Source organism: Melospiza georgiana, chromosome 11 (genome assembly GCF_028018845.1).
Source record: "Melospiza georgiana isolate bMelGeo1 chromosome 11, bMelGeo1.pri, whole genome shotgun sequence".
Taxonomy (NCBI): domain Eukaryota; kingdom Metazoa; phylum Chordata; class Aves; order Passeriformes; family Passerellidae; genus Melospiza; species Melospiza georgiana.
In genome coordinates this window covers 5,514,277-5,538,559 of record NC_080440.1, presented here as the reverse complement: position 1 = coordinate 5,538,559, position 24,283 = coordinate 5,514,277, and the positions used below count along the sequence as shown (strand labels likewise).

The following is a 24,283-nucleotide window of genomic DNA, read 5'->3' as shown; positions in this document are numbered from 1 at the left end:
CAATGCCCTGGCACACCCACAGTGAAGAATTTTCTCTCAACATCCAATCTAAATCTCTCCTCTTGCAGCTTAAATATGTTCCCTCTTGTCCTATCAGCATCTACCTGTGTAAAAAATCCCTGTCTTTTTTTTTTTTTTTTTTTTTTTTTTTTATAACAATGATGTGGGCCAGGGGCAGGAGTGTAAAGAATCACTCTCTTTTTTCTTTTGTAATGATGATGTGGTCCAGGGGCAGGAGAGCAGCAAACAACTTGGTATGGGGTAGAAAAGAGGAAGCATGTAGATGGAAACGGAAAAGTACGGAAAAGAGGAAGGATGTAGATGGAAACACAGGGAAGTAAAAAAGGACAATTCGCATGTAAGTAACTGAGGGTGATTTAATTAACGCCCGCGGGGTGGCTGGTGGTGCTGCCTCGGCTGGGGGCGAGGACAGGCGAGGGGACAGGAGCTGGAGTGAGGGATGTGACAGCCGGGGGGTTCGCAGCCGGTCCCGCCGGGCAGAGCCGCGCTCCGCAGCTGGGGCCGCTCCGGCCGCGGGTCCCATCGGCGTCCCACCATTGTCCCACCATTGTCCCAGCATTGTCCCAGCAGGGTCCCACCGGTGTCCCAGCGCTGTCCCGGGCTCGGCAGGCACGGGGCGGGGCGGAGCAGCGCGTTGCAGCCGCTGTTTGAAGGTTTCCCCCGGTACACGTGGCATTCCTGCCCCGTCCGCTGCCCCGGCGCAGCCCCGGCGGCTCAGGCACAGCAGCACACGGGACCCACCTGAGCTGAGGTGTGTGCGGGGCTCGGGGGGCTCGGGGGGAGCAGCACCCCGGGACTGGGGGATCTAGGGAGCAGCGCCCCAAGGCTGAGGTCTGGAGGAGCAGAATCCTGAGACTGGAGGTCCAGGGCAGCAGTATCCTGGGACTAGGGATTCAGGGGAGCAGCATCCCGGGACTGGGGGTCCAGGGGAGCAGAATCTCAGGATTGGGGTCTGGAGGAGCAGCATCCTGGAACTGGGGGGTCCAGGGGAGCAGAATCTTGGGACTGAGGATCTAGGGGAGCAGAATCTCAGGACTGGGGTTCCAGGGGAGCAGCATCCCGGGAGTGGGGGTCCAGAGGAGCAGAATCTCAGGACTACAGATGTGGGGAGCAGTATCCTGGCACAAGGGGTCCAAGGGAGCATCATCCCAGGACTGCAGGTCCAGAGTCTCAGAACTGAGAAGTCCAGGGGAGCAGAATCTCAGGAGTGGGATCTGGAGGAGCAGCATCCTGGAACTGGGGTTCCAGGGGAACAGCATCCCAGGACTGGGGTTCCAGGGAAGCAGAATCTCAGGTCTGGGGGTTTGGGGAGCAGCATCCTGGGACTGGGGTTCCAGAGGAGCAGCATCTGGAGACTGGGGGCCTACGGTCTCAGGACTGGGGGTCCAGGGGAGCAGAATACCAGGATTGGGGGTTTGGGGAGCAGTACCCCAAGACTGGAGGTCCAGGGGAGCAGCATACCGGGACTGGGGGTCCGGGGGATCAGAATCTCAGGACTGCGGGGTTTGGGGAGCAGTACCCTAGGACCACGGTCTGGAGGAGCAGCATCCATCCCGGGACAGCGGGTCCAAAGGAGGAGCAGCATCCCGGGTCTGAGCCCAGAACTATTTGTGACCCCCTCTGTTGCAGGGCTCCCCGAGCCATCCCCGGCCATGCCGGCCCCTGCCGAGGCAGGGCGTGTCCCCGGCCCGCCGGACGGTGGCTGGGGATGGATGGTTCTGCTCGGCGCCTTCGTTTCCATCGGCTTCGCCTACGCCTTCCCCAAAGGCTTGGCCATCTTCTTCAAAGAAATCCAGGATTTCTTTGGCACGTCCTATAGCGAGATCGCCTGGGTCTCGTCCATCATGCTGGCCACGACCTACGGTGCAGGTGAGTGCTCCTGCACCAGCCCTGTAAGAGCAGCCAGAAACCTCCGCTCTGGGCCAGAGCAGAGCCACCAAGTGTCCATCTCTATGGCCACCATCCACAGATTCACTTTCTGATCGTGTTTCCAAATGTTTGTTTAGGCAGACAAGTCATGTGTGGAGCCTGAGGGGCTCCTGCCCAGAAATCAGATTACCTGTGAAAACTTTCTATGAGCATCTGGGAAAAAGCCCTGAGAACAGGCTGGTGTGAAATAGCTGGGTCTGGGTTTCAGCCAGGGCTGAGTGTTGAATAGAATAATAAATGAAGTAGCTGCTTGTTTATTGTGGCAGCTGATAATGACAGCAATGAAATTGCCAGTCATTCCTATCAGTTGTAAAGCAGTGCTTGTAACTCTGCTCTTTTTTATGATTTCAATATCACTTCATGACTGAATGAAATACATGAGCTGCCCTTGATTAAATCTTCAGCTGGAGGTGGACAGGAACCACACTCTGCAATTGCAGGAAGCTTCATCAATATTTATTCTGTCTATTAAAGACATTCTGAGAATAATCTTTGTTTTTACAAAGGTGGTTTTATTTTTCCCTTAATAATGCACTGTAGTGCAAGAGCACAGTTGCTAATGAAAATAAAGTTGCTTTGTGTAAGTTTGTAGGGTAGAAGTGAGGCTTGAGTCAGAACCTATTGTAATCCACTCTGTTGTAACCCAGACTTGGTCCTACAGAGATGAGCTCTGCAAAGTTCCTATAGTTCTAAAGTTCCTATATTAGTTCCTATATAAGAACCCACCAATGGAGCACTTGGAGGGCAGAACCCAAGCAGTGATTCAGAGAGAGAAATGCCCTGCTTGTGCCAGTGCTGTTGTCCCGTTGGCTGTCCCATTACACTGCAATAAAAGTGCCAAAGTATTTACCTCTGGGCTCCCTGGATGCCTCTGTGAGTTGTTGGCAGCTCTGCTTTGTCTTCCAATAAAAAAAATGTTGTCCCCTCCTTTGATATGGAAGAGATGCTCTGTGCCTGACCATGACCAAGTGAGGAACATTAACCCTGCACCTGGCAGCACCCCAAGTTACTCACAGGGATTTAGATGGGGAGCTTGAGCCTCTTGGGGTTCAGCTTATGGCAAATGAGGTGCTGGAGCAGGTGAAATGCTGCTCTGATCCCCTCTGTCTCAATCCAGCTGCTCATTTTCCAGCCCACCTTCTTCTCTGTCTCTCCAAGTGTTCCAAGTCAGTGCTGTGTGCTCTGTACCTGGGATGTTGCAGAGGACTTTTATCCTGATTACCTGAGCATCTCCTGCCTTAGCCTCATTCTCCCTGATGCTGTTACACAGTGATGTGGGGGATGATACAGCTGAATTGCAGGTGACTGTTGAGGGAAATAGTAAAGGCAAGATGATTTCTAGAAAGCTGTAAAAGTAGGTTTTAGAAACAGAGAGAACAGAAAACATAGAACTAGCTGCAGCTGCAAAGTCTGAAAGTAGAAAAGGTTGCAATAGTACAGCAAGCAAGGACAAGAAACAATAGCTTGAGTTTAAAGTTTGGTTAAGATAGACTTTAAGGCTGTAGAAAAATGCGCTTAGCAGGATAGTAGAAGGTTTTAAGCTTAATAACAGTGTATTGCATGTTGTTAATAGAAGGCATACAAGGAAGCATTGTGTGCAGCAGGTGTATGTGTGCTTTTAGTGATTGGCTAGGACAATTGTTTGTAAGCTTTAGCAATATGCTATTGGCTAGAAAGTTTTTAAAATGCTCTGTAGCAAGGAAATCTTTGGCTGCTGCTGGTTGTAAATGGGCCTATGTCATTTTTCTATTGTCTCCACCACGTAGTGAAGCTGATGCTGCAATAAAGCTCAAGGAACGTACCCCAGCAGTCCCATCCTGTCCGTGAAAAATCCTCCAAACAATCTCTTTGTACAACCTCTTGCTTGCAGCTGCTCAGTGTCCAGTTTCCAGCCTCCCCTCCTGTGCTCTGGGTGCTTGGGATGCTCCCCGTGCCCCTGGCTGAGGTGCTGGGTGGTGCAGACAGGGTGTGGTGGGAGCTGCTGGAGCATGGGGCAATGAAACACCAGTGTCCAAGAGTGTGTTTGACACTCTGCTGTGACTGAGTGGGCATTTAACACCACTGTGGGTGTAGCTTATGCACGACTCCAGTGATTTGGAAATGCTCATTAAAGGGCAGCTCCTCTGTGGCTGTGCCTGTTGGAGCTGTGAGCATGCAAGGCTTGATTTACACTGCAGAAAAAACAGAAAGCAGTTTAACACTGAAGTTTTGTCAATCTTTCCAAAATAAGAAATTCTAAAACCACCAAGATTTCAACACACTCCTGAGCAGCTAACAGAGCTACCAAACCAGATGATTATTGCCACAGGATGTCCATCCCCTCCCTTCCTCTCCCCAACAAGGCAGAAGGGCCACAGGTTGTGCAGGTGATGCTCTCTGCAGCCCTGTGGGGACACTGAGCACATGAAGCACCAGGCACACGTCCCTGGAGGGGGGGACATGTCCCTGGGGTGTGGAGGGGCCAATTTGCAGTGTCAGGTGTGGCCATGGAGGGCAATCCCTGCCCCATCCCTGCCCCTGCAGCCCCAGGGCAGCCTGGTGCCCTGCAGGGCACTCAGAGGCTGAAGTTTCCGCTGGCCACAGCTTGTGGTGACACAGTGCCCGGTTTCCTTGGTGTTCTCCTTGGTCTAAGGACTCGTTTTTGGACTGTGCTGCTTACACTGTCGCAGAGCTTGCGTTTGCATTTCATAAATAATGCAAATGAAGCTTATTTTCTGAAAATGCATGAACTAACCCAAATCTCCACTGGAGAAGTTGTGTTGATTCTGACAGCACGGATGCAGATTTACAGTGACCACCTGAGGCTTTGCTTGTAGCACCAAAGGAGCTCCAGTTTTTCAGACTAAAGCTGAAAATCAGCAGCCAGGACTGTTTCTGCCCTTCACTTTCTGCTGAATTCCCCCAGGAGGCTGTTTTACACCAGCCAGGGCTCTGGCAATATATATTACAGAAGTTAATGTGTCTTATCCCCCAGTTTCTTAATCTGAACTAGGTTGCAGAAAACAATTCTGTCACTGTAATACAAGCAGTAAAACAGATTACTGTGCAGTAAAGTGGATAGCCTGGACTTTATGATGGGGTACTTGTAGCTCTTGCCAGAGCTCCTGCTCAGCAATTCCACATTTCCAATTGCACAGGGCAGGCTGGGAGGTTTGGGAGCGAGGAGCAGGAGGGAACATTGCTCTTCTCTGCCCAAATCCCACAGGCTGAAGCCCTATCAATCTGATAAAGAAGGATTTGTTTTACAATGTTTCTACTTTTCTTTCTTGTCATGGGTGAAGAGCTCAATTCCTTACCCCAAATGAGAAAGGTTTTACAGAGCAGAGTTTTTGATGCATGGGAACAAAAAAAGGAAAAAGGATCTGGTCAATGATCTTAGAGGTCCTTTAATGATTCTCTGGCCCACACAAGACCAACATTCCCAAGGTTTTTCCTCACATATAGGAGTGAGTTTTCTTTAGGAAACAATTTCATTGCAAAGCCAAAAGCCTTTGGCCTTGGCACCTCCTGATTTGGAGGTGCCAGGTTCACCAAACTGAGCTGCCCTTGTCCCGCTTTGAGGGTGACACATTTCAAGCTAGGCCACAGGGGTGTCCCTGGGGAAAGCAGGGAAAGCAGCAGAGCTCTCCGGAAAGAAAAGATAAGCAGCATTAATTTACTAGTAAATTAGTTGCCCTATTCAGCATCAGGGGAAACAGCCAAACATTCTGAAAATAAGAAATAGTGATGCCACTAATTTAATAGCAGCAATGTTCTTGTAGCTCTTATGGTCTCCTGTGAGGCTGCAAGAGAGGTAAGGATTGTGGGAAGAAGTAATGTCCTTTATTATGGCCAACTGTTAGAGCTTGAACAACGAGCCAGCCTCCTGGCACATGTGCCAGAATAGAGGGAATAATTTAATACCAGGACAGGATCTGCATTTTCTTTTTTAAATTTTTTTTTTAAATGGTGACTGTGTAGCCAAGTGCCTCCTCCATCTTTATAATGGAATAACAGGAATCATCCAAGGGGAGCTCAGAGAGCAGATCCTCCTGCAGAGTCATTTCAGCTGCTTGCTTTGAATAGCTGGGGCTACACTAGGGGACATTGGAGCTGCTTTTTAGTAATTTAGAGAATTTCACTCCTTTGTGATTGCTGTGCATGTTTATATACAGCTTGTGGGTGTAAATATGTGCTGCTTCTGTTGCCCTTTAATACATAAAAAGCTCAGGCTCATGGCATCAGCACCATCATTGTTTTTATTCAGAATGTGCTGCAGTGGAGCCTTGTCTCAGTTTTGCTGTACCCTGCTGTGAAACTCCCCCCAAAATCTCCAGGGTGCTGCTCTCTCACATGCAAATTCCCCTTAAAATTAAAGAATCTCTGTCCATTTTACAAAGACAGCATCAGAGAGCCACATTTTGTAAACACAATAAAAATGAGAGTGCTTCTGGTGAAAAAGCCTCCACCTGAAACCAACCAGTGTTTATTAGTCTTGTTATTTATTGGTTTGTAATTTGGTGAAGATCAAATTACCCGAAGATTTAATTCTGGAAATGCTCCACAACTAAATCTTTTCCTCCAAAAAAACACTTTCTCCCAGAGCTTGTAAGTGCTTAATAGAGCATCTGCTAAAGCAGCAAGGAAGAGATAGGGAAGCTGAAAGTCCACCATTGACCTTGAACATTTAATCCAAAATTTTATAGCTGTATTTTATTACACTGCTAGCATGATAAATTGCAGTGACAGGTTTAGAAAGAACCTTACAACATGCAGTGGCATAAAGCTATATTAATAATGAGTTTGATTCTGCAGTTTTTAACTTAATCAAAGCTGCCAATGTTCTCTCCTGCTCTGGTCCAGGCTCTATCAAAACCTCCTCTGCCTCCAGAAAACCCCACCCAGGGCTCCCCACCCATCTCAGCTGCCTTCAAAGGGCTGTGAAGCACTAAAAGGGGAAACTGAGGCATGGGAGAGAGGTGGGTTTTTTTAAAGGACAAGGTTATGTTCACCTGTGTCAGCTGGTTCAACAAACATTCATTCTCCAGTGGGGGTTTTACCAGGATTTCCCTTTTTGCTTCCCCACCTGGGTATTTTATGGAGGCTGGAACGAAAGGGGGAAGATAATTCTGTTTATTCACAGAACTGTGGATATCCAGCATCCTGCTATCCTGGCCCAGGCCCTGCCAGGTGCTCCCTGGAGCTGCCTGATGCTGGAATTCACCTTTTTCCTTACCTTCCCCACCTCTGGGAGTCCCACCCCATCATCCTCCCCAGGCAGGGGCAATCCCTGGGTAGCAGCACCATTAGAACCCCAGGTTTTGATAAGAAAGCTGCATGAGGAATGATTTGATTTCTGTAATGGATGGTGCTGCAGGTTCATATACTTCTCCTGACTCTCAGAGAGCACTCCAGCTCTGCAAGGTCACCACGTATGGGCTTGTATTTTTTATTTTTTTAAATAGCTCTGTTCTACTTAAAAGCAATAATAGCACTGTAGGTTCAGGTGAAATATTTCTGTGTTGGTGGACTTGGTCACAAAGCTTTATCATTTTGCCCTTCATTGGAGCTACCAAGGTCACCAGACAGCTGTAATAGAGATGTGATAGACTTAATAAAAACCAAGATTAATAAGAACTAGGGAGAAGGAAGTGAAGAGTTTTGGCTGGGGGGTTGTTAATGGTGTTAAGCCAAGGAGTAGAGTTATAATCCATTCCCCCCAAGTGGAATTCAAACAGGTGAAAACTTCTTCCCCCAGATGCCAGCCTGTCCCAGAGCATTGCAGTGGAATTGAAAAGCAGGACCTGTGGTCCTCTGTTATCCTCTAGTGCCCCAGGATGGGCTCTGCAGTGTAACTGAACCCTTGGTCAATGCAGGGTCCCAGGGTGGGCAAAGCCCTGTGGAGAGCACCAGCAGGCAGGGCCAGTTTGGAGCAGAATGTTAAGAGTGGTAACCAGGGGCTGCTGACCCCCAGGAATGGATGTTCAGCCATGTGGGGGTGCCAGCTGTGGGTTTCTCTGGGTCTGCATTGAAGGCACTTGAGACAGTAATTCATGTTCAGACTCAGGTGTTTATTATTTCTGATCAGTAAAACAGTCTCACTGCTGTGAGTTGGGCAGCTTTTCATTAGAAGGCACAAAATGGCCAACAATCTCTTGGCACAAGGTCTTTTAAGATTAAACTATCCAAATAAGAACTGACACCTGGGTTCTTTTCCCTTTTAACCCAATAACTGATCCCAAAGAGCTGCAATGGGGACTTTTCTGCCCAATTACAAAATGCCACCCAAACCCATGGAGAAGGAGGAAGAAGCAGCATGAAGAAGAAACCCAGGATGACACCCTGTGCCCTCCATCTTGCTGCCATCCACAACACACTAAAAATCCCAAAACCTCAACTTCTCACCAAGTGACACACCTACACTACTCTCTATAATCTGTTTCACACTTTTGTGGGTTCTGGTCTATCTTGAACTCCAGGAAACTTTTTTCATGAATGAGGGTCACAGTCAGTGCTGCCCTGGGGTCAGGGCACCCCAGAGCAGACACAGAAATATTCCCAGTGCCCTGGGTTTGCACAGTGGCACACAGGGAGCTCCTGCCCTGCAGCTGGAATTCCAGTGATGGAAGGGATCACAGCCAGTGGTCCTGCCAGGGCAAAAGGGCAGCTAAAGAAATCACAGGAGAGCAGCTCAAACACTGAGATGCTCTGACCTTGTGAAGGTCTGAGCTGTGATCTGCTGCAGGGTGAGATCCAAACCTGCAGCTGGGGTTGTCCCTGAGTGCTGTCCCTTTGCAGGAGAGGTGATTTAACTGCTTAAACTCAGAATGACACAAAGGGCCTTGGCCACAGCCCCAGTCTGGGAGCTGCTGGCCTGTGGCTCCTCCTGCACTGCAGGAGCAGCATCTGAGCTGGGTAATGTGGAAATTGAAATGCCAGAGCACTGATCAGATAGGACTGCTGGCACTTTGTCTTTCTGAAGCTTGGGCCTTGTCTGCTTTGTTTTTCTTCTTCTTATATATATATATATATATATATATATATATATATATATATATATATTTCTTTTTCTTGACATCAGGTTGCTGCTGCTGCTGTGGCAAGTTTCAGAGTTTCAGGTGGGAGGCCAGGGTCCCTGTGCTCCCAAGGGCATGCCTGGTGGGTGCAAGGGAGGGAGGGTTGCTGCAGTGGATCACTGCCCTCACCACCTTTCCCAGTGAATGCAGTGCCAGCCCTGCCCAGGCACACAGGACTGACCAGTTTGATGACTCAATAATGTCTGTCCAGACAATTTCTCCCATGCTTGGCTTATGAATCATCTCACAGGGGTTGTGCTGGAGCTGCAGCCATTACCCATTAAATGAACTGGCTGTTCTCCTCACCTGTGAGGAAGCAAATGAAGCATCTCTGGGGCCAGCTTAGCTGTGGAGCTGCTGTGGCATGTGCTGGATTTCAGCCTCCTTATTTAAAATCAATTATTTTTAATGTAAATAACACTAATAGAAGGCCTCAGGGTGATTTAGGTGTGGATAGGTCTTTGGAAGCTGCTCTGTCAGGTCTGGCAGAGGAGAATTTGGGACTGTGGTTGTCACCTGGGGTGTGTGCTCAGTGCCACTTGTCCCCAGTGTGTGGCCATGCTGTCCCCAGCAGCACTGCCTGAGGAAGGCTCTGTGGTCTGTGGGCTCCTCAGCCCATGCAGGTGAAAACCAAACCTGAACCAAGCAGCTGAGACTAATAATTATCAGGCTTCATGATGAGCAGGTACCAGCAGTTATTCTCCAGGGATCTGCAGCAGGCAGGACTGAGTCACTGAGGGTGAGCAGGAGCTCTCCACACCCTGCTGACACAAACACCCAAACCACGAGCTGCCCAAGCCTCTTCTGGCACGGCAGAGAGTGAAAGGCTGCAGGTTTGACCCTCTCATCCTTCCCCCCACGATTGCAGCTGGGCCCTGTGCTCTCTCTGGCTGCCTCCCTTGCAACCTCAGAGGCCAATTTTGAACTCATTGCGAGCAGGAGCTGCTGCTGCTGATCCCCCCCATCTCCCGAGGCTGGGGGGTCTGGCAGCTCATTAATAACGTGGGGGCACTTGCTTTCATTCAGGGGTAATGAGGAGGCTGCTCTGTTATGGTGGGCTGCTACCCTAGTGGATAAATTACCAAGCCAAAGGCAGGGTTGTTATTCCATGGAGGGAGTGAGATTATTACTGAGGAAATTGCAGGCCTGCTCCCATTCTTGTTCCACTACTGGTGTAATAACAGACTTTGTTCCATTAGTATAAACGATTTCCCCCCTTTCCCTCTCCTCTGAGTACGCTGCCCTCCTTCTTATGTCCCCAGTGAGTCCCTACAGTCAGTGACAATCCTGGCATGCCGAGTTCCTATTTGTATTTTCACAATAGTTTGGAAAATATTAACTATCTGGGCAGTCCTTTTGGTGCTGGCCAATGTCCCTGGGCAGGAAGAGTTCTTTAGAGCCACTTGTCACTGTGGAAAAGCAGGAAAAGCTCAGCTGCATGTTGCAACCCCACTGGTGGTCCCAAACCTTCCAGTGGTGGTCTGTGCAGTTGAGTATTTTAAAGTATTTTAAAGTGTTGTTGTTTATCACCTGTGTGGTCATCAAATGGTCTGACCAGCAGACCCAGAACATTTGCACTGGCTCTGTGCCACTTTACACTGTCACAAGGTCAGTGTTGTGAAACCTGGGAAAAACCTGGAAAAAACCCACATTGCTGGAAGCCTCTGGGTTACAGATTGTCAGGCCCTCAGCTCCTTACTCTTATCTGAGAGCCCTACACAAAAACATTGCAGCAGAAATTCATCCAGGCCAAGCTCAGAAAGGAGGAACACTATTAGTTAGGTTAAAAAAAAAAAGCCAAACCAGACCTTACAAATAAGGGATAAATATATACACACACAGGGTCAGAGGTATGGGAAAGGAGAATGTTTTAGTCCCTGTTAGAAATACATCAGGGTTTCACACAGGCACTGGAAGTTTTGCAGGTCATAAAAAATTCATAAGGCTTGCTGAGGAAAACAGGAAGGCAATTCAGGTGTCTATTTTTTGAGCACTGTCATACTTGCAGGAGTTTATGCCAGTCTGGATTGATATTTCTTGTTATGTGCCAGCCCTGCATTATGATCCTCTCTGGATCATAGTTCAGTGACTCAGGAAGAATGAATGACAGGGTGGCCTGGGTTAGTGGAGGGGAAGAGAGCAGAGCCCAGGGTTTTTTGCTGCTTTTTTATGGCTTTACAGTCTCCTCTTCAGGGTCCTTTTCACTTGTGCAAACACAAAACTCAAGGTGAAAAGTAATTGGACAAGCTAACAAATGAGCTGAGGCTTGCTGCATTCCCCACTGGCGAGTCTCTGTGTTCCTCTTGCCACCCAGAGCAGCCTCTCTGACATGGCCTTTCATGTTCCAGCCAACAAAGAATGGAAATCTGCCACAGGTTTGAGAAAAGAGAGGCTTTAAACAGGACAGGCACTGAACCAGAGTGATTTATATGGGCTGAGGGCAGTGCTTTACATTTCATCAGTCTTCCAGGGGCTCCATGACCCCAGCTGCATCTTTTGGGGCTGTTTGGTGCAAACTGTTGCTCTCCAGGCTGCAGAGCTTTGCTGCAGGCAGAAGTGGAAGCCTCAGGGTGTGCACGCTGCTGAGGAAGGGTTTGGAGTGTAAAGTGAAGCATTTCTGAGCAGGCATTCCTTGCTCTCACCATGGGCTGATGGAGGTGATGGAGAGCAGGGCCCTGAGAGCCAGGGGAGCTGCAGAGCCACAGGCACAGCTCTGAGTGAAGCCAGCAGCAGGGTGAGGCCCAGCATCCCCACTGGGTCCTCTGCTGTCCTTAGCAGGAACATTGAGGGCTTTAAATGCTTTGCTCCATGGCACAGCATCCTACAGGGTGAAAGCCCTCTGCCAGTGGGCAAAGGTAATGGAAACCACATTTTCTTAGCTGAGTAATTAGATTGATTCTGCAGAAATGCAGACATGTGGAAAATTGAAAAATGGAAGAGTTGCATGCCCTGAGGCTGCAGATGAATATGTTGGTGCCTTTCTGAGGAGCACTGGCTCAATCTATTGAATTACTGATGCAAGTTCAAGCCCTGACCAGGGGAAACTCTTCAGAAGGGGGTGTCTTTCTCACTGTGCTGATCTCAAATATATGTCCCTTTCCCCAAAACTTCTCATTGAATTCTGTAGTGCTCTGTGCAGCAAAAGGATGCACCTGTGTGAATCCAGTTGCAGGATGAGCAGAAAAACTCTCCATGTAATTACAGACACCCAGAAATTTTAATTGAATGGTGCATTTGATGGGACTAGATCACAGATCACAGTTACAGGGATGTTGTTGAGGCTGTGCTTGTGTGCATTTAATTTATGAGTGTTTTGACCTCAGACATCAAATGGAAAGTATTTCTATGGGCTTCATTCCCCAGATTAAACCAGCCATACCTACTGCTTTCTATTCTTGCACATTATAACAGCTGAGAGATTGTTTGGATGCTGTCAGCCATGCTGAGGGAGGGTTGAGGTTTCTGTGTTCTGTTCCTGTGATCAGGAGTTCTGTGGTTTGCAGGGTCTGGAGAGAGCTCTGGAGCTATTTCTGGCTGAGATTATTTAAGCACAGGTAAATATTCCACCATGGCTCTGTGGTGTGGTAGGTCCCACAGCCAAACTCCTCAGAGATACCTGTGCCTTTAAAATACCAGTTTGCAGTATTATGTGTGTGAGTGGGAAGTGGCAGGAATGAAGGCAAGCAGGCACACTGGGCTCTGAAACACCATTGCTGAATGATGAGTAGCACCACAAACAGCCAGGTAAATTCAGATATTGAATCTGCCTGCATTCTCCTCATTTCCAGTATCACTTTTGCAGCATTTTGATTCAGGACTTGTGAGTAATACAGAATCTTTTCTTTACATCTCACAGCTTGGACTTCTGGAGTGCTCCTTCCTGTTCAGCTTGGCTTTTCTAGTTCTGGCTTCTCAGTCTGTTCTAACTTCAGAGCTGGCTTTTCTTTGAGCAGGAGGTTGGTCCTGAGGTACCACCAAAGTCCCTCCAATATATATCTTACTGTGATTCTGATTTTTACTGGTCTCACTTCCTCAGATTTCAATACTTTGTTTCAGTGTGCACAGTTTTTGTCAAGCCATTTCCCTCTTAATTTTGCACTGCCCTGAACCTCCTCTTTGCATAAATGCAAGTCCAAACTGGTTCTTTTGAGCTCTGGCTAATCCATCATCCCCAACATTTCCTACCTACACGGACTGCTATTAAGATTTAATTAACAACTGTTCTGCTGAAGCTTGGGTCCTGGTCAGCAATATTGGAATTGCATTAAATAGAGGCATTAAAAATGCAACAGCATTTGTGATATCTGCCTCACAATATGAGCCACTGCTTTGTGTGTGCAGTTTAACATCATCATAAATCAAGGAGCTCCTGTGACTCACAGGATTTGTTATTGCTGTTTGCCTTCTCTGGTGACACGTGGAAGTGCTGAGGGCAGGAGCTGTCACTGGTTTCACACCCATGGCACTGGACATGCTGCCATCTCTGCTTTTCCATTTTCCTCCTTAGCTGTCTTAAGAGGACACAGTCTCAAGCTGTGCCAAGGGAGATACAGGCTAGAATTAAGGAGGAAGTTTTTCACAGAAAGAGTGGTCAAATACTGGAATCATCTACCCAGGGAGGTGGTGGAGTCACCATCCCTTGATGTGTTTAAAAAAAGACTGGATGTGGCACTTGGTGCCATGATCTAGTTGAGGTGTTAGAACATGGGTCGGACTCGATGATCTTAAAGGTCTCTTCCAACCTAGAAATTCTGTGTGATTCTAGCAGCACTCAGGCCCCTTGGTATTGCAGAGCTTTACCTGCTTTGTGTCAAACATGCCCTTCTGTCAGAAGACACAACCTCAAGGCCCTTCTTGCGCTCTTTCCCCAGGTCCCATCAGCAGCATTTTGGTGAACCGCTACGGCAGCCGCCCCGTGGTGATGTTTGGGGGGCTCCTGTGTGGGGTGGGGATGATCTCAGCTGCCTTCTGCACCAGCATCCTGCAGCTCTACATCTGCGTGGGCTTCATCACAGGTGAGAGCACAGCACAGCACCTCCTTCCCTGCACAGAGAGGATCCCTCCTGATGGCCTGGGGCTGGCACACCGGGGCAATCTGCACCAACACAAACACAGGGAAAATGGGGAGATAAAAAGCTTGGGAGATAAAATCTGGTGGGACAAAGGCCCCCCTTTATTGTATTTGTGGGGTTCCCAGATGAGGGAAGGAACGATGAATCTGGCTCCGTGTTCTCAGAAGGCTAATTTATTATTTTATGATACTATATTATGTTAAAGAATGCTATACTAAACTATACTAAACAATACAGAAAGGATACTTACAGAAGGCTAAAAAGATAATAATGAAAACTCGTGACTCTGAGTTGGCACTGATTGGTCATTGAGTCAAAACAATTCACATGAAACCAATGAAACAATCACCTGTTGGATAAGCAATTTCCAACCACATTCCAAAGCAGCAAAACACAGGAGAAGCAAATGAGATAATTATTGTTTCCCTTTTTCTCTGAGGCTTCACAGCTTCCCAGGAGACAAATCCTGGGCAAAGGGATTTTCCCAGAAAATATGATTGCCACACTCCTTATCAATGCTTATCAATAGTTCCCTGTGCCCTGTTCCTGGCTGGATGTGGCATGTGGGATCCAGGCAGGGCTGTGCTCTGGGCCAGGTGCTGGGCATGATGCCCATCAGAGCCCTCAACTCCTCCTGAAGGAGACCCAGGCTCACTGTGCTCTGTCCTGGGCATGGCAAGTCCTTCTGGGTACAAGTGTGACTATAAAGAAAGCACCCTTGTTCCTATTTTACTGTATGTTATCTTCCCTCTGTGAGATACATGGGCTGAGATTTCAGGGGTTTGCTTCAGTTGACTTGCCCTTTTCCAGCTTGTGAGGTGAGGAGGTCCTTTATCTGAAAATGAGAACTGCTGGGGTTGACCAAAAATATCTCTACTGTGAAAAAAAAACAAACAAAACCCCCTGTATTTCCTTCTTGAAGTTCCAATTTGAATTGCCTGTATTGAAATATGAAATCCCATATTGGAAACTCAAGTAGAATAAGGCACAGGCTCAGTCCAGCATCTTTAAAGCCTGCAGGTGCCAGGTTATTGCTTTTAAAAGTAGATGGATTAGAGCTCTCCACCTGTGTGAGTATAGGTGCTTAATTGTGAGTATTTTTGGTTTATTATTTTGGATAAGGTACTGCCGAAGTTTATTCCAGTGCAGCTAGGACATCTGCTTGGAAGCATGACACAATGAGTTCAAATTGGCTTCTGAGGTTGCCAGGTGTATGGTTTAATGAATGTTCCCAATCTCTCTGCAGATGCATTAAGTGTTGCTGCTTTCTGAATGTGAAAATGAGAGCTCAACATTTAAAATCAATAAAACCAGCCACTAGCAAAGTAAATTGGGACAGAAAGTTTGTCACTCTGTTCTTCTATATCAATATTATTTTATTAAATCTGTAGAGTAGTGAATGAATCCCTGTGTAGCACAACCCCTCTTAAACTTTACTCTTCCTAAGGACTGTCACTGTAATTAAATGAAATTGTGTTATTATTGGATGAATAAATCCTGCAGATTCCTTGAAAGAGACTCCAGAAACAAAGGGATGGGAAATCAAATTAACCAATGTCTCCCAGTATTTCTCAATGCATGAGCTTGCATCATTTCCTCCTAAACAAATATCCTCTGGGAGGGTAAAGGGGGAAGTGACAGGACAAGGGGAGATGACTTTCAACTGACAGAGGGCAGCTTAGATTAGATGCTGGGAAGAAATCCTTTATTGTGAGGGTTGGGAGGACCTGGCTGAGAGAAAAGCTGTGACTGTCCCATCCAAGGCCAGGTTGGATGGCGCTTGGAGCAACCTGGGACAGTGGAAGGCGTCCCTGCCATGGCAGGGGAGTTGCCATGGGATGAGTTTGAAGGTCCCTTCCAACCCAAACCATTGCGTGATTCTAAGCTGACTACTGCTGGATTAGCACGTGGACACCATAAATCCTTTGCTGAAAGTATTCCGCGCACTTTGGTGAGCAGAAGGACTCAGACAAGAAACAGGGCTGTAGGAAGGCACCAGCCTCTCTGTTCTAATACACTTGGATAAAAAGGTGACAGAAGGGAGCTCTGTGCATAACCCCAACAGAGCCAGGATTGGTAAAGGCCTTGCTCTTGGTCCCTGAATGTGTCTGCAAGTCTGGGGCATCACCAAGCACAGAGTGTGGGCTGTGCTCAGTGCACACAGGTGACCCTTGTGCCAGCCCTGAGGGACAGAGCTGAAACACCCACATCTCTTTGCACTGCTGTGCTGATTCCTCTGCACTGCTGTGCTGATTCCTCTGAGCAGGGCACACCTTTTGTGTGCATCTTTGTCGCATTCATCTTTTATGGAAAATCCTTTCTTTAGGATTTTTCCTCCTGAGAAGCTGAGAGGCCTCAGGAACAAAATGTAAACAATGATTATCTGCTGCTGTGGAATGCAACAGGTGCATCTGTGATTGGTCTCATGTGGTTGTTTCTAATTAATGGCCAGTCACAGTGAGCTGGCTTGGACTCTCTGTCTGAGACCAAAGCCTTTGTTATCATTCTTGGCTATTCTATTCTTAGCCAGCCTTCTGATGAAACCTTTTCTTCTATTCTTTTAGTATAGTTTTATTGTAATATATGTCATAAAATAATAAATCAGCCTTCTGAAGCATGGACTCAGATCCTCATCTCTTCCCCAATCTGAAAACCCCTGTGAACATCCTCACACATCTTTTCCTCCTGCCTGCAGAACAAGGGCAGCTGTGGGGATGAGGTGCTGGCTGATAACCCATCATCCCCAGGCACAGGGGTGTGTGGAGAAGGAATAGTAATTTGACAGAGAAGGGAAGATGCTTGCAAGCCTGCTAACATGCTTGATGCCTCCAATTAAGCTTGAAGTATCTTTTCTGGTCAGGCCTAGCATGGAAGCATTCAAGGGCAATTAGGAAGCCACCTGCCCATCACACAGCTGTGACAGTGCTGCTGCACGAGGAGAGAGGCTTTGGTGAAGGGGATTTGCAGTAACTGTAAAGCAACCTGTAAACATCACACTCTTTGTAGCCTCCTTGCTACCAGCCTGGAAAGAAAACAGGCTGATGTAAAAGCCTGGGCTCATGTAAGTCACAGGGATGGAGGTAAAAACAAGGTCTTGGTAGAGGGAGGTCTCTGCTACAGTGCTGTGCCTTTGGCATATTAATAGGAATCTCTTCAGAGGAGCAGAGCAGGAAGAATCTGTTGGCAGTGGGGGGATTAGACACAGCAACCTCAGCTGCTGACTTGATTATGCCTGTTTCCATTTGCATGCAGAGCAGGAGCCAGGCTCTGCTGGTGGAGGCAGCTCTGTCCTTGACGGCTCTCTGGGCTGCACGAGGCACTTTGAAACCCCACAGCCCCTTCCCATTTGTTTCCCTACAGCACTTAGAAAAAGAAATGGGGTTTGCAAGCTGTCCACCTGGACAGATGCCAGCCTGCATGCATTAAGTAGGTGTTTCAACATGCAACCTCTCCAGAAGTCTGAGGCAGAAGCAGCAAATTTTGAAGCTGATTGCAAGGTAGTAATGACTGGTCAGAGTTTAGCTCAATCTGGACCAATTAGACTGCCATGAAATAAAATGGGATCTTAGACTGCCGTGAAATAAAACGGGATCTTGGGTGAGGCACGTGGACTAATGAGAGCAGAGTCTTTGCCATGGCTGTAGGTGTTGAGCACTGAAATACCTAGTCAAATGTTCCTTGCTAATAAAGTGAGAACAAGATCAATAACTACACAGCTGAGTCCTGTAGCACCACTTATTTCCTTCTGATATGAGTGAGATGTATTTAATCCAGGAAAGGACACTCCCTCTGGCACAGGTTTGCCTCTGTTCTTGCAGCACCACTGACAGACCTCTCTGTCACATCCCTGGGGAGAAAATGTGGTTATTGAGTAACAATTCCAGCTATGGAAAAGCTGCTGTAGCTTCTGAAAACTGCAATAAAATGGATGCAAATATTTCCTCTTAAAGTCAGCCAAAAGCTTAGAGTAAATTGAAATTCCAGTTATTCAATTTGAAACTCTCCAAATTTAATTAATGGGAAGAGCATGAGGTAATATTAAATTAGATTTGTCTGACTGGCAAATTAATGTTCACATAATAAAAAAAATTGAGATGATTATTGTTTAAGTGGGTAGCTGGCATCCAGTCTGATTTTCCTCCTTTGGAAGATGTGTGTTGTGTCCCTACCAAAAATGACTCTGTGGAAATGATGGTTCAATTTCTGCCCTTACTGACCAGCCTGGGAAATGGGGAGCTAATGCAAACTCTCACCTGCTGTGCTGCATCTTCTCAGGTGGAAAAAGATACATTTCTATATTTCAGCACTGTCAAGGGTGTTCTCTAACCAGGGCTGTGGTTTTCCTCTGTGGTTCCCAGGTCACCCTGAATTTGGCCCTACAGACATTACAGGCAGGCTGCACTCCCCAAAGATGTGCCCTGCATAACATATAGTCTATCTAAAAAAGTTCATGCTGAGAATGTTCTCTATCCAGAATTACTTTAATGTGTTGCCATTTCAATTTATTTTTAATGTTGTAAACTTCAAAGTAATTAAAAAAAATAACTTTAGACTTGGCGAAAATCATAATTTTGTAAACCCATTTAAACTGAAACTATCCAGCATTGGCTGGATTCTGCTGCATCAGTTGGATTCTACTCTATCAGTGACTAATGACAGTGTTCCTTAATTAATTTTGAGGACCTTGACCTTTGTAAATTCTCTTCTGTAAAGCAATATGCCTAATTATGTACTGCACAGTTAAACAAACTAATTATATCGACTAATGAACAAGAAAAAAATCTGCATGACCCTATTTTCAGGATTCATGTTCTCTGATATAATCACCTCAAGGATTACATTTCTGCTTTGTTCTAATGTGGCTCATTCTTTCCTGGATGATGGAGTGGAAAATATGTGGCATGACTTTTAAATGCCATTTTGATGGAGTTCTGAAAAAATTAACTTTTTATGAAAATACTGCATGTCAAAGAAATGCTTGAAAATACTATTGATGTTTAATTATTGATTATTGATGCTGGGCATCAGGAGGAATGGTTGGATATCAGGAAGTATTTTTTCACTGAAAAGGTGATTAAGCCTTGGAATGGGTTGCCCAGATGGTGGTGGATTCACCATCCTTGGAAGTGTTCAAGAAAAAGCTGGAGGTGGCACTCAGAGCTCTGGTCTGGTTTATAAGGTGATGACTAGTCAGAGGTTGGATTCCATGGTCTTGGGGGTCTTTTCCAGCCTTACTGGCTCTGTGATTCTATGGTTCTATTTGTCAGTGATCCCAAACAGAACCACAGAAAATTGAGACCACCACAGCATTTGGCATTTCTGCCTGCAGATTCCACCTGTGCAGGAGAAGCTGGCCAACTGAATTAGCAATGATGATTTATAATGGCATTTATATATCTAAATGCAATAAAAATAAATTCTAATTAAAAGACACACTCTGGGGTCCTGTGTAATTAGCATCCTCAGTAGCTGTTTTGCTGTGTACTTGCAGACCTCTTAATCTTTTGGATCAGACCTGAACTGCTCACAGCACCAAATCAGTCGTAGCTGAGGAGGGTGGTGTTATTTTCTGTGCAGGTCTGGCTGCCCAGCAGCAGAGTTGGGTGCCCATGGAAGGGGAGGCCAGCCCTGGATGGATGAACTTTGGTTGTTGACACTGTCTGAGCCAAAATAACCTTCCTCAAACTGCGAGTGGCCATTTTGTAAAAACAGATCAGTCCTCTCCCCCAGCAAGGCTGCTGTGTGTGGACAGAACCCACCAGAATTTCATGAGGGAATAATTTTGGTTCACTCTGAAGCAAACTCTTGGTGCTAGTTTTGCCACCCAAAAGATTTGCAGTGCAAAGGGAAGGGGTTTCTCTGACTGAAAGAGTGTTTCTGGGGTCTGGTTACCCAAATCTGGCAGCCAGAACTCAGGGACACCCTAAGCAACATTTTCATCCAGATTGTTGTGTTGAAGAGCCACCAGTGAACCAACTGACTGTGAATTTCCTTAAACAATGAGCTGAGGAGAAAACTGTTCAAATCTTCCTTTGTTTATCTGAACTGTTTTCCAGGATTTGGCCTTGCTCTCAACCTTCAGCCATCAGTGATAATCATAGGGAAATACTTCTTGAAGAGAAGACCCCTTGCCAATGGCCTTGCTATGGCAGGGAGCCCCGTGATGCTTTGCACCCTGGCACCTCTCAACCAATTCCTTTTTGACAATTTTGGCTGGAGGGGCAGCTTTTTAATTCTTGGGGCAATTTTATTAAACTGCTGTGTGGCAGGAGCTCTCTTCAGACCCATCGGGCCAGGCACAGCACAGGTCAAAATCCCGGTGACTGAGGAAGGGAAGGATGCCCTGAAAGGAAAGATCACTGAAGATGGCCCTATGGAGAGCAAAACAGAAGAGGAAGGAGAAAAGGACTGCTTTGAAAAAGTCAATCAGTACCTTGATTTCTCCCTCTTTAAACACAGAGGGTTCTTGATTTACCTGATCGGAAACGTGCTGATGTTCCTGGGGTTCTTCGCCCCCATCGTTTTCCTGGCACCCTATGCCAAGCACACCGGCGTAGATGAATATTCAGCTGCTTTCCTGCTCTCCATCCTGGCCATTGTGGACATGGTTGCTCGCCCCGCCACGGGCATCATTGCCAACAGCAGGTGGGTGAGGCCGCGGATCCAGTACTTCTTCAGCTTCGCCATCGCCTTCAACGGCGCCTGCCACCTCCTGTGCCCGCTGGCCTCCAGCTACACGGGGCTCATCGTTTACTCCAGCTTCTTTGGGCTGGCCTTTGGCATGGTGTGTGCCATGCTCTTCGAGACGCTGATGGACCTGGTGGGGGCCGCCCGCTTCACCAGCGCCGTCGGGCTGGTCACCATCGCCGAGTGCTGCACCATTCTGCTGGGACCCCCCATCGGAGGTGAGTGGGCTGTCCTCCCCTGCTCTCACTTGGATTTACACTTTTGCAAGCACAGCAAAAGTCTAAATCTAAGTGGGATTTAGACTTGTGGGAAATTGTCACTCTAGGACGCGAAACAACACAAGCGCACACCGCTGCTCTCAAGGTGAAGAAAAAGGGAAGTTTATTTTCTGACTCCAACATTTATAGTTTTCTAAAAGAGACAGTGGATTGGAGGGGGAAAGTGCCACCTCTTCAATGACGCTGGACAAACCAACAGTCAATCAAATTTCTCTTCTTTCATAAAATAATGCAAAACAATAAGTTATTTACAGAAAGTGTGAGAGAAAGTTCACTACAAGAATGTAAACATCAGAAGGCTTAGAAAATCTTAAAAAATCAGGGTGACATGAAATTATTCTAGATGTGTTTTCTCTGCCTCACAATCACCACTTTTCCACTAGTAGCTGGACAGGAAAGGGTGTCCTTGATGTCTCCTCCAGCATTTTCTCTTTCCTCCTTTCTGTTGGAGTGAGTATTGGAGAGTCATCTTTTAATCCTGGATCCCTTCAGACACTTGAAATGAACTTGCAGAGTGGGACTTCCTACAAAACCAAGCACCTTGAACTTCAGACAGCTCCTGCTGGACATTCCTCCTTTTGCAAAAGGCTGGAGTCCACCATGATTTAAGCAAAACACAACAGTTCTATGAAAGCCTCTTGTTGACTCAAACCTTGCTGTTTGTCTCTAAGGCTCTGAGTACACCACTTAGGAATTTCAGTCATATTAGTGCAGCTGAAAGATTTAAGTATGTTCTAAAAATAATTTTAAAAAATATTTATTTTGGATGGCATGGTTTGAAATATCAAAAGGCAGAGCCCACAAAGGTCCATGTGGACAATACAGAGTCCCCAGGAGGACTTTCAGTCATCTAAAGATAAGTAAGGGCAGTGATATCCTGTGATTTAACAGCCTTAATATTCCCTCTATAGCATGTGCTCCTTTTGCAGTTTGAACCCTTTTCCTGGATTCAAAACTGAAATCTGGCTAATGCTTCATATGACACATCCTGCAGAGCTGTTTAATTCTTCATATTACTGGGTAGCTCATACAGTGTGACAGAAGCAGCTGTATCCTCTTGCTGTCTTAGAGATTCATTATTTAATTAATGACAAACAAAAGAAAATACAATTTTAAAATGGCCGTTTTCTGAATTATTTAATTTTCTATGTGGGAGATTAAGTTAATGACCAGAGACTGCTAATGAGGCTAAAACAGTTCTGTGTAATAATCAGTAATATTAGTTTTGTAGGGTTTTCCCCACCATTTTAATAAGCAGCAAATTTATTGGTTCTTTGGCATTTTAATAACCTACTGCAGGGTTCTGCTTTAATGAACTAAGTAAATTGTTCCCAATGTGTTTTATGACTTTATCTTATCCTCAAAGGAAAAGAGGCAAGACTATCCTACTGTTGAATTTTCCAATACTCTACTCATTAAAACTCTCATTGAAGCCTATTTAGGAGACCTCTAGGTCATCCTGATGAGCAGAAAAGGAAAAATTGTTGCAATTAGCGTTTGGTTGATGTTTCACCAGTAGCATGAAAAATACAGTGCATGGAGAATGGTGTACCAAGTCAGCTAGGGATGACTCAGGAAAAGCCACTGACCAAAACCAGTTAAAAATTATTATTATTGTGATCAGGAAATCTCTTTGGTGACCATAAAAACCCTTGTTAGTGCAATGCACTGGGATAATTAATCATCAGTTTTTAAACATTAAGGGTCAATTGGATGTAATTAAAGGTCCCTCTTTCTGAGGAGGAGAACATTTTCCAAAACGTCAGAGAGCTAAGGGATGATGGGCCAGTTTCAGGGAAGATTGTATTGTGAAGGCCAGGTTAGGAGTGGGTCTTACTTTAATTAGGGTTTGGGATGTTGAGAATGGTCTGTGTTGCCCAGTAAATGGGAATTAATGCTCAGGATCATAATCCCAATAAGATTTGCATTACATTTTGACATAATGGAGAACGGTGACATTTCAATTAAGCCATCTCCCTTCAATTACTCTGTAACTCCATAGCAGAGGCATTAACCTTTGAGAGGAACCTGTCACATTTGTCTTGGCATTGAAATTATCTGACACTGACAGCATCATCTTTGCTTTCCCTGGAACTAATGTTTTCCAGTTTCACGCTGTGCCCTTTCCTCTTTGGATCAAGAGTGTAACTGCAGAAAGGGCAGCTGTGACCAAAAGCTGAGCCCCCTCTAATGCTGCGTGGTGGAATAAATCACAGGGTCTTTGCCAGGAGCCTGAGATGAGACCCAGTGGGCAGGTGCCTTCTCATGAAAGTCTTCCCGAAAGCTGCTGCTTTTTGGCTGCCAAGCCAAATGGAAAATGGACATCCTTGTAATTGATCATTGGAGTTAGTGGGAAGGCTGCCTGCAGGCTCTGTGATCAGAGGAGCATGGAAAAAAATAGGTGTGGTGAAAAGGTCCAGACTTTGCAGTGTAGGTTCTGTCCCCATCTACTGAAATGTGCAAATTATCAGAGCATCACCTGTACCAATGTCAAGTACCCACAGGCTGTATAGTGCAGCACACGTTCAGTATTTGCAGGTTCAGAGTGTTTGTGGAAGAGATCAGAAGTTCAGAAAATATTTTATCCTAAAGCCCCAAGGCTGTTCCTTGATATACAGCATCTGAAAACACAATACCTTCCCTTCATCTCTAAATTTCCTTTTTTTTTTTTTTTAAATTTATATTTTACAGGAATTCTTATTGATACCTTTGGGGACTATAAATATATGTTCGTTAAATGTGGATCTGTGATGGTCCTGGCAGGAACCTTTCTGTTCATCATGAATTATTATAATTATCGTATGCTTGCCAAGGAGGAGAAGGAAAGAAAGGCAAAAGAAGAGGATCCTAAATCTGTAAGGACAGAAAATGAAGGCCAAAAAAACTGGAACAAAGACTCCACACAGGATGGACCTGAGCTGGCACCTTTGAAAGAGAAGGGAGAAGGATTAAAGAAGGAAATGAATGGCACAAATGAAGTTTAAACCCGTTCTCACGGGCTGAATGGTAAATGACTTTTGGGTTGCTCAAGTGAACACCAGCTCTGAAATCACACTAGGCTTTAAAATTTTACTCTATACTCTGCCATGTGCATCCTCGTCTTTGTTGTAGGAGAAGACTAACCAGCAATAAATCATGATTCCTACAAACTGCTGGGACACTGCAGTATCTGCTTGCTTACCAAAGGGTCCTGCAAGATTTTCCTTTGGATATTCCCCATTTCCCAGAGAAAAGGGAAATG

General features: G+C 46.2%; 1 protein-coding gene across 1 annotated transcript; it reads left to right on the top strand.

Moving 5' to 3' along the window:
- Positions 1-1,673: 1,673 nt before the first annotated feature.
- Positions 1,674-24,082, top strand: LOC131088185 (monocarboxylate transporter 2-like). Its single transcript, XM_058032034.1, has 4 exons — positions 1,674-1,890; positions 13,877-14,020; positions 20,134-20,982; positions 23,734-24,082. Exons 1-4 carry the CDS (start codon positions 1,674-1,676, stop codon positions 24,024-24,026), a joined length of 1,503 nt encoding a protein of 500 aa, XP_057888017.1. The 3' UTR covers positions 24,027-24,082.
- The last annotated feature ends 201 nt before the right edge of the window (positions 24,083-24,283 follow it).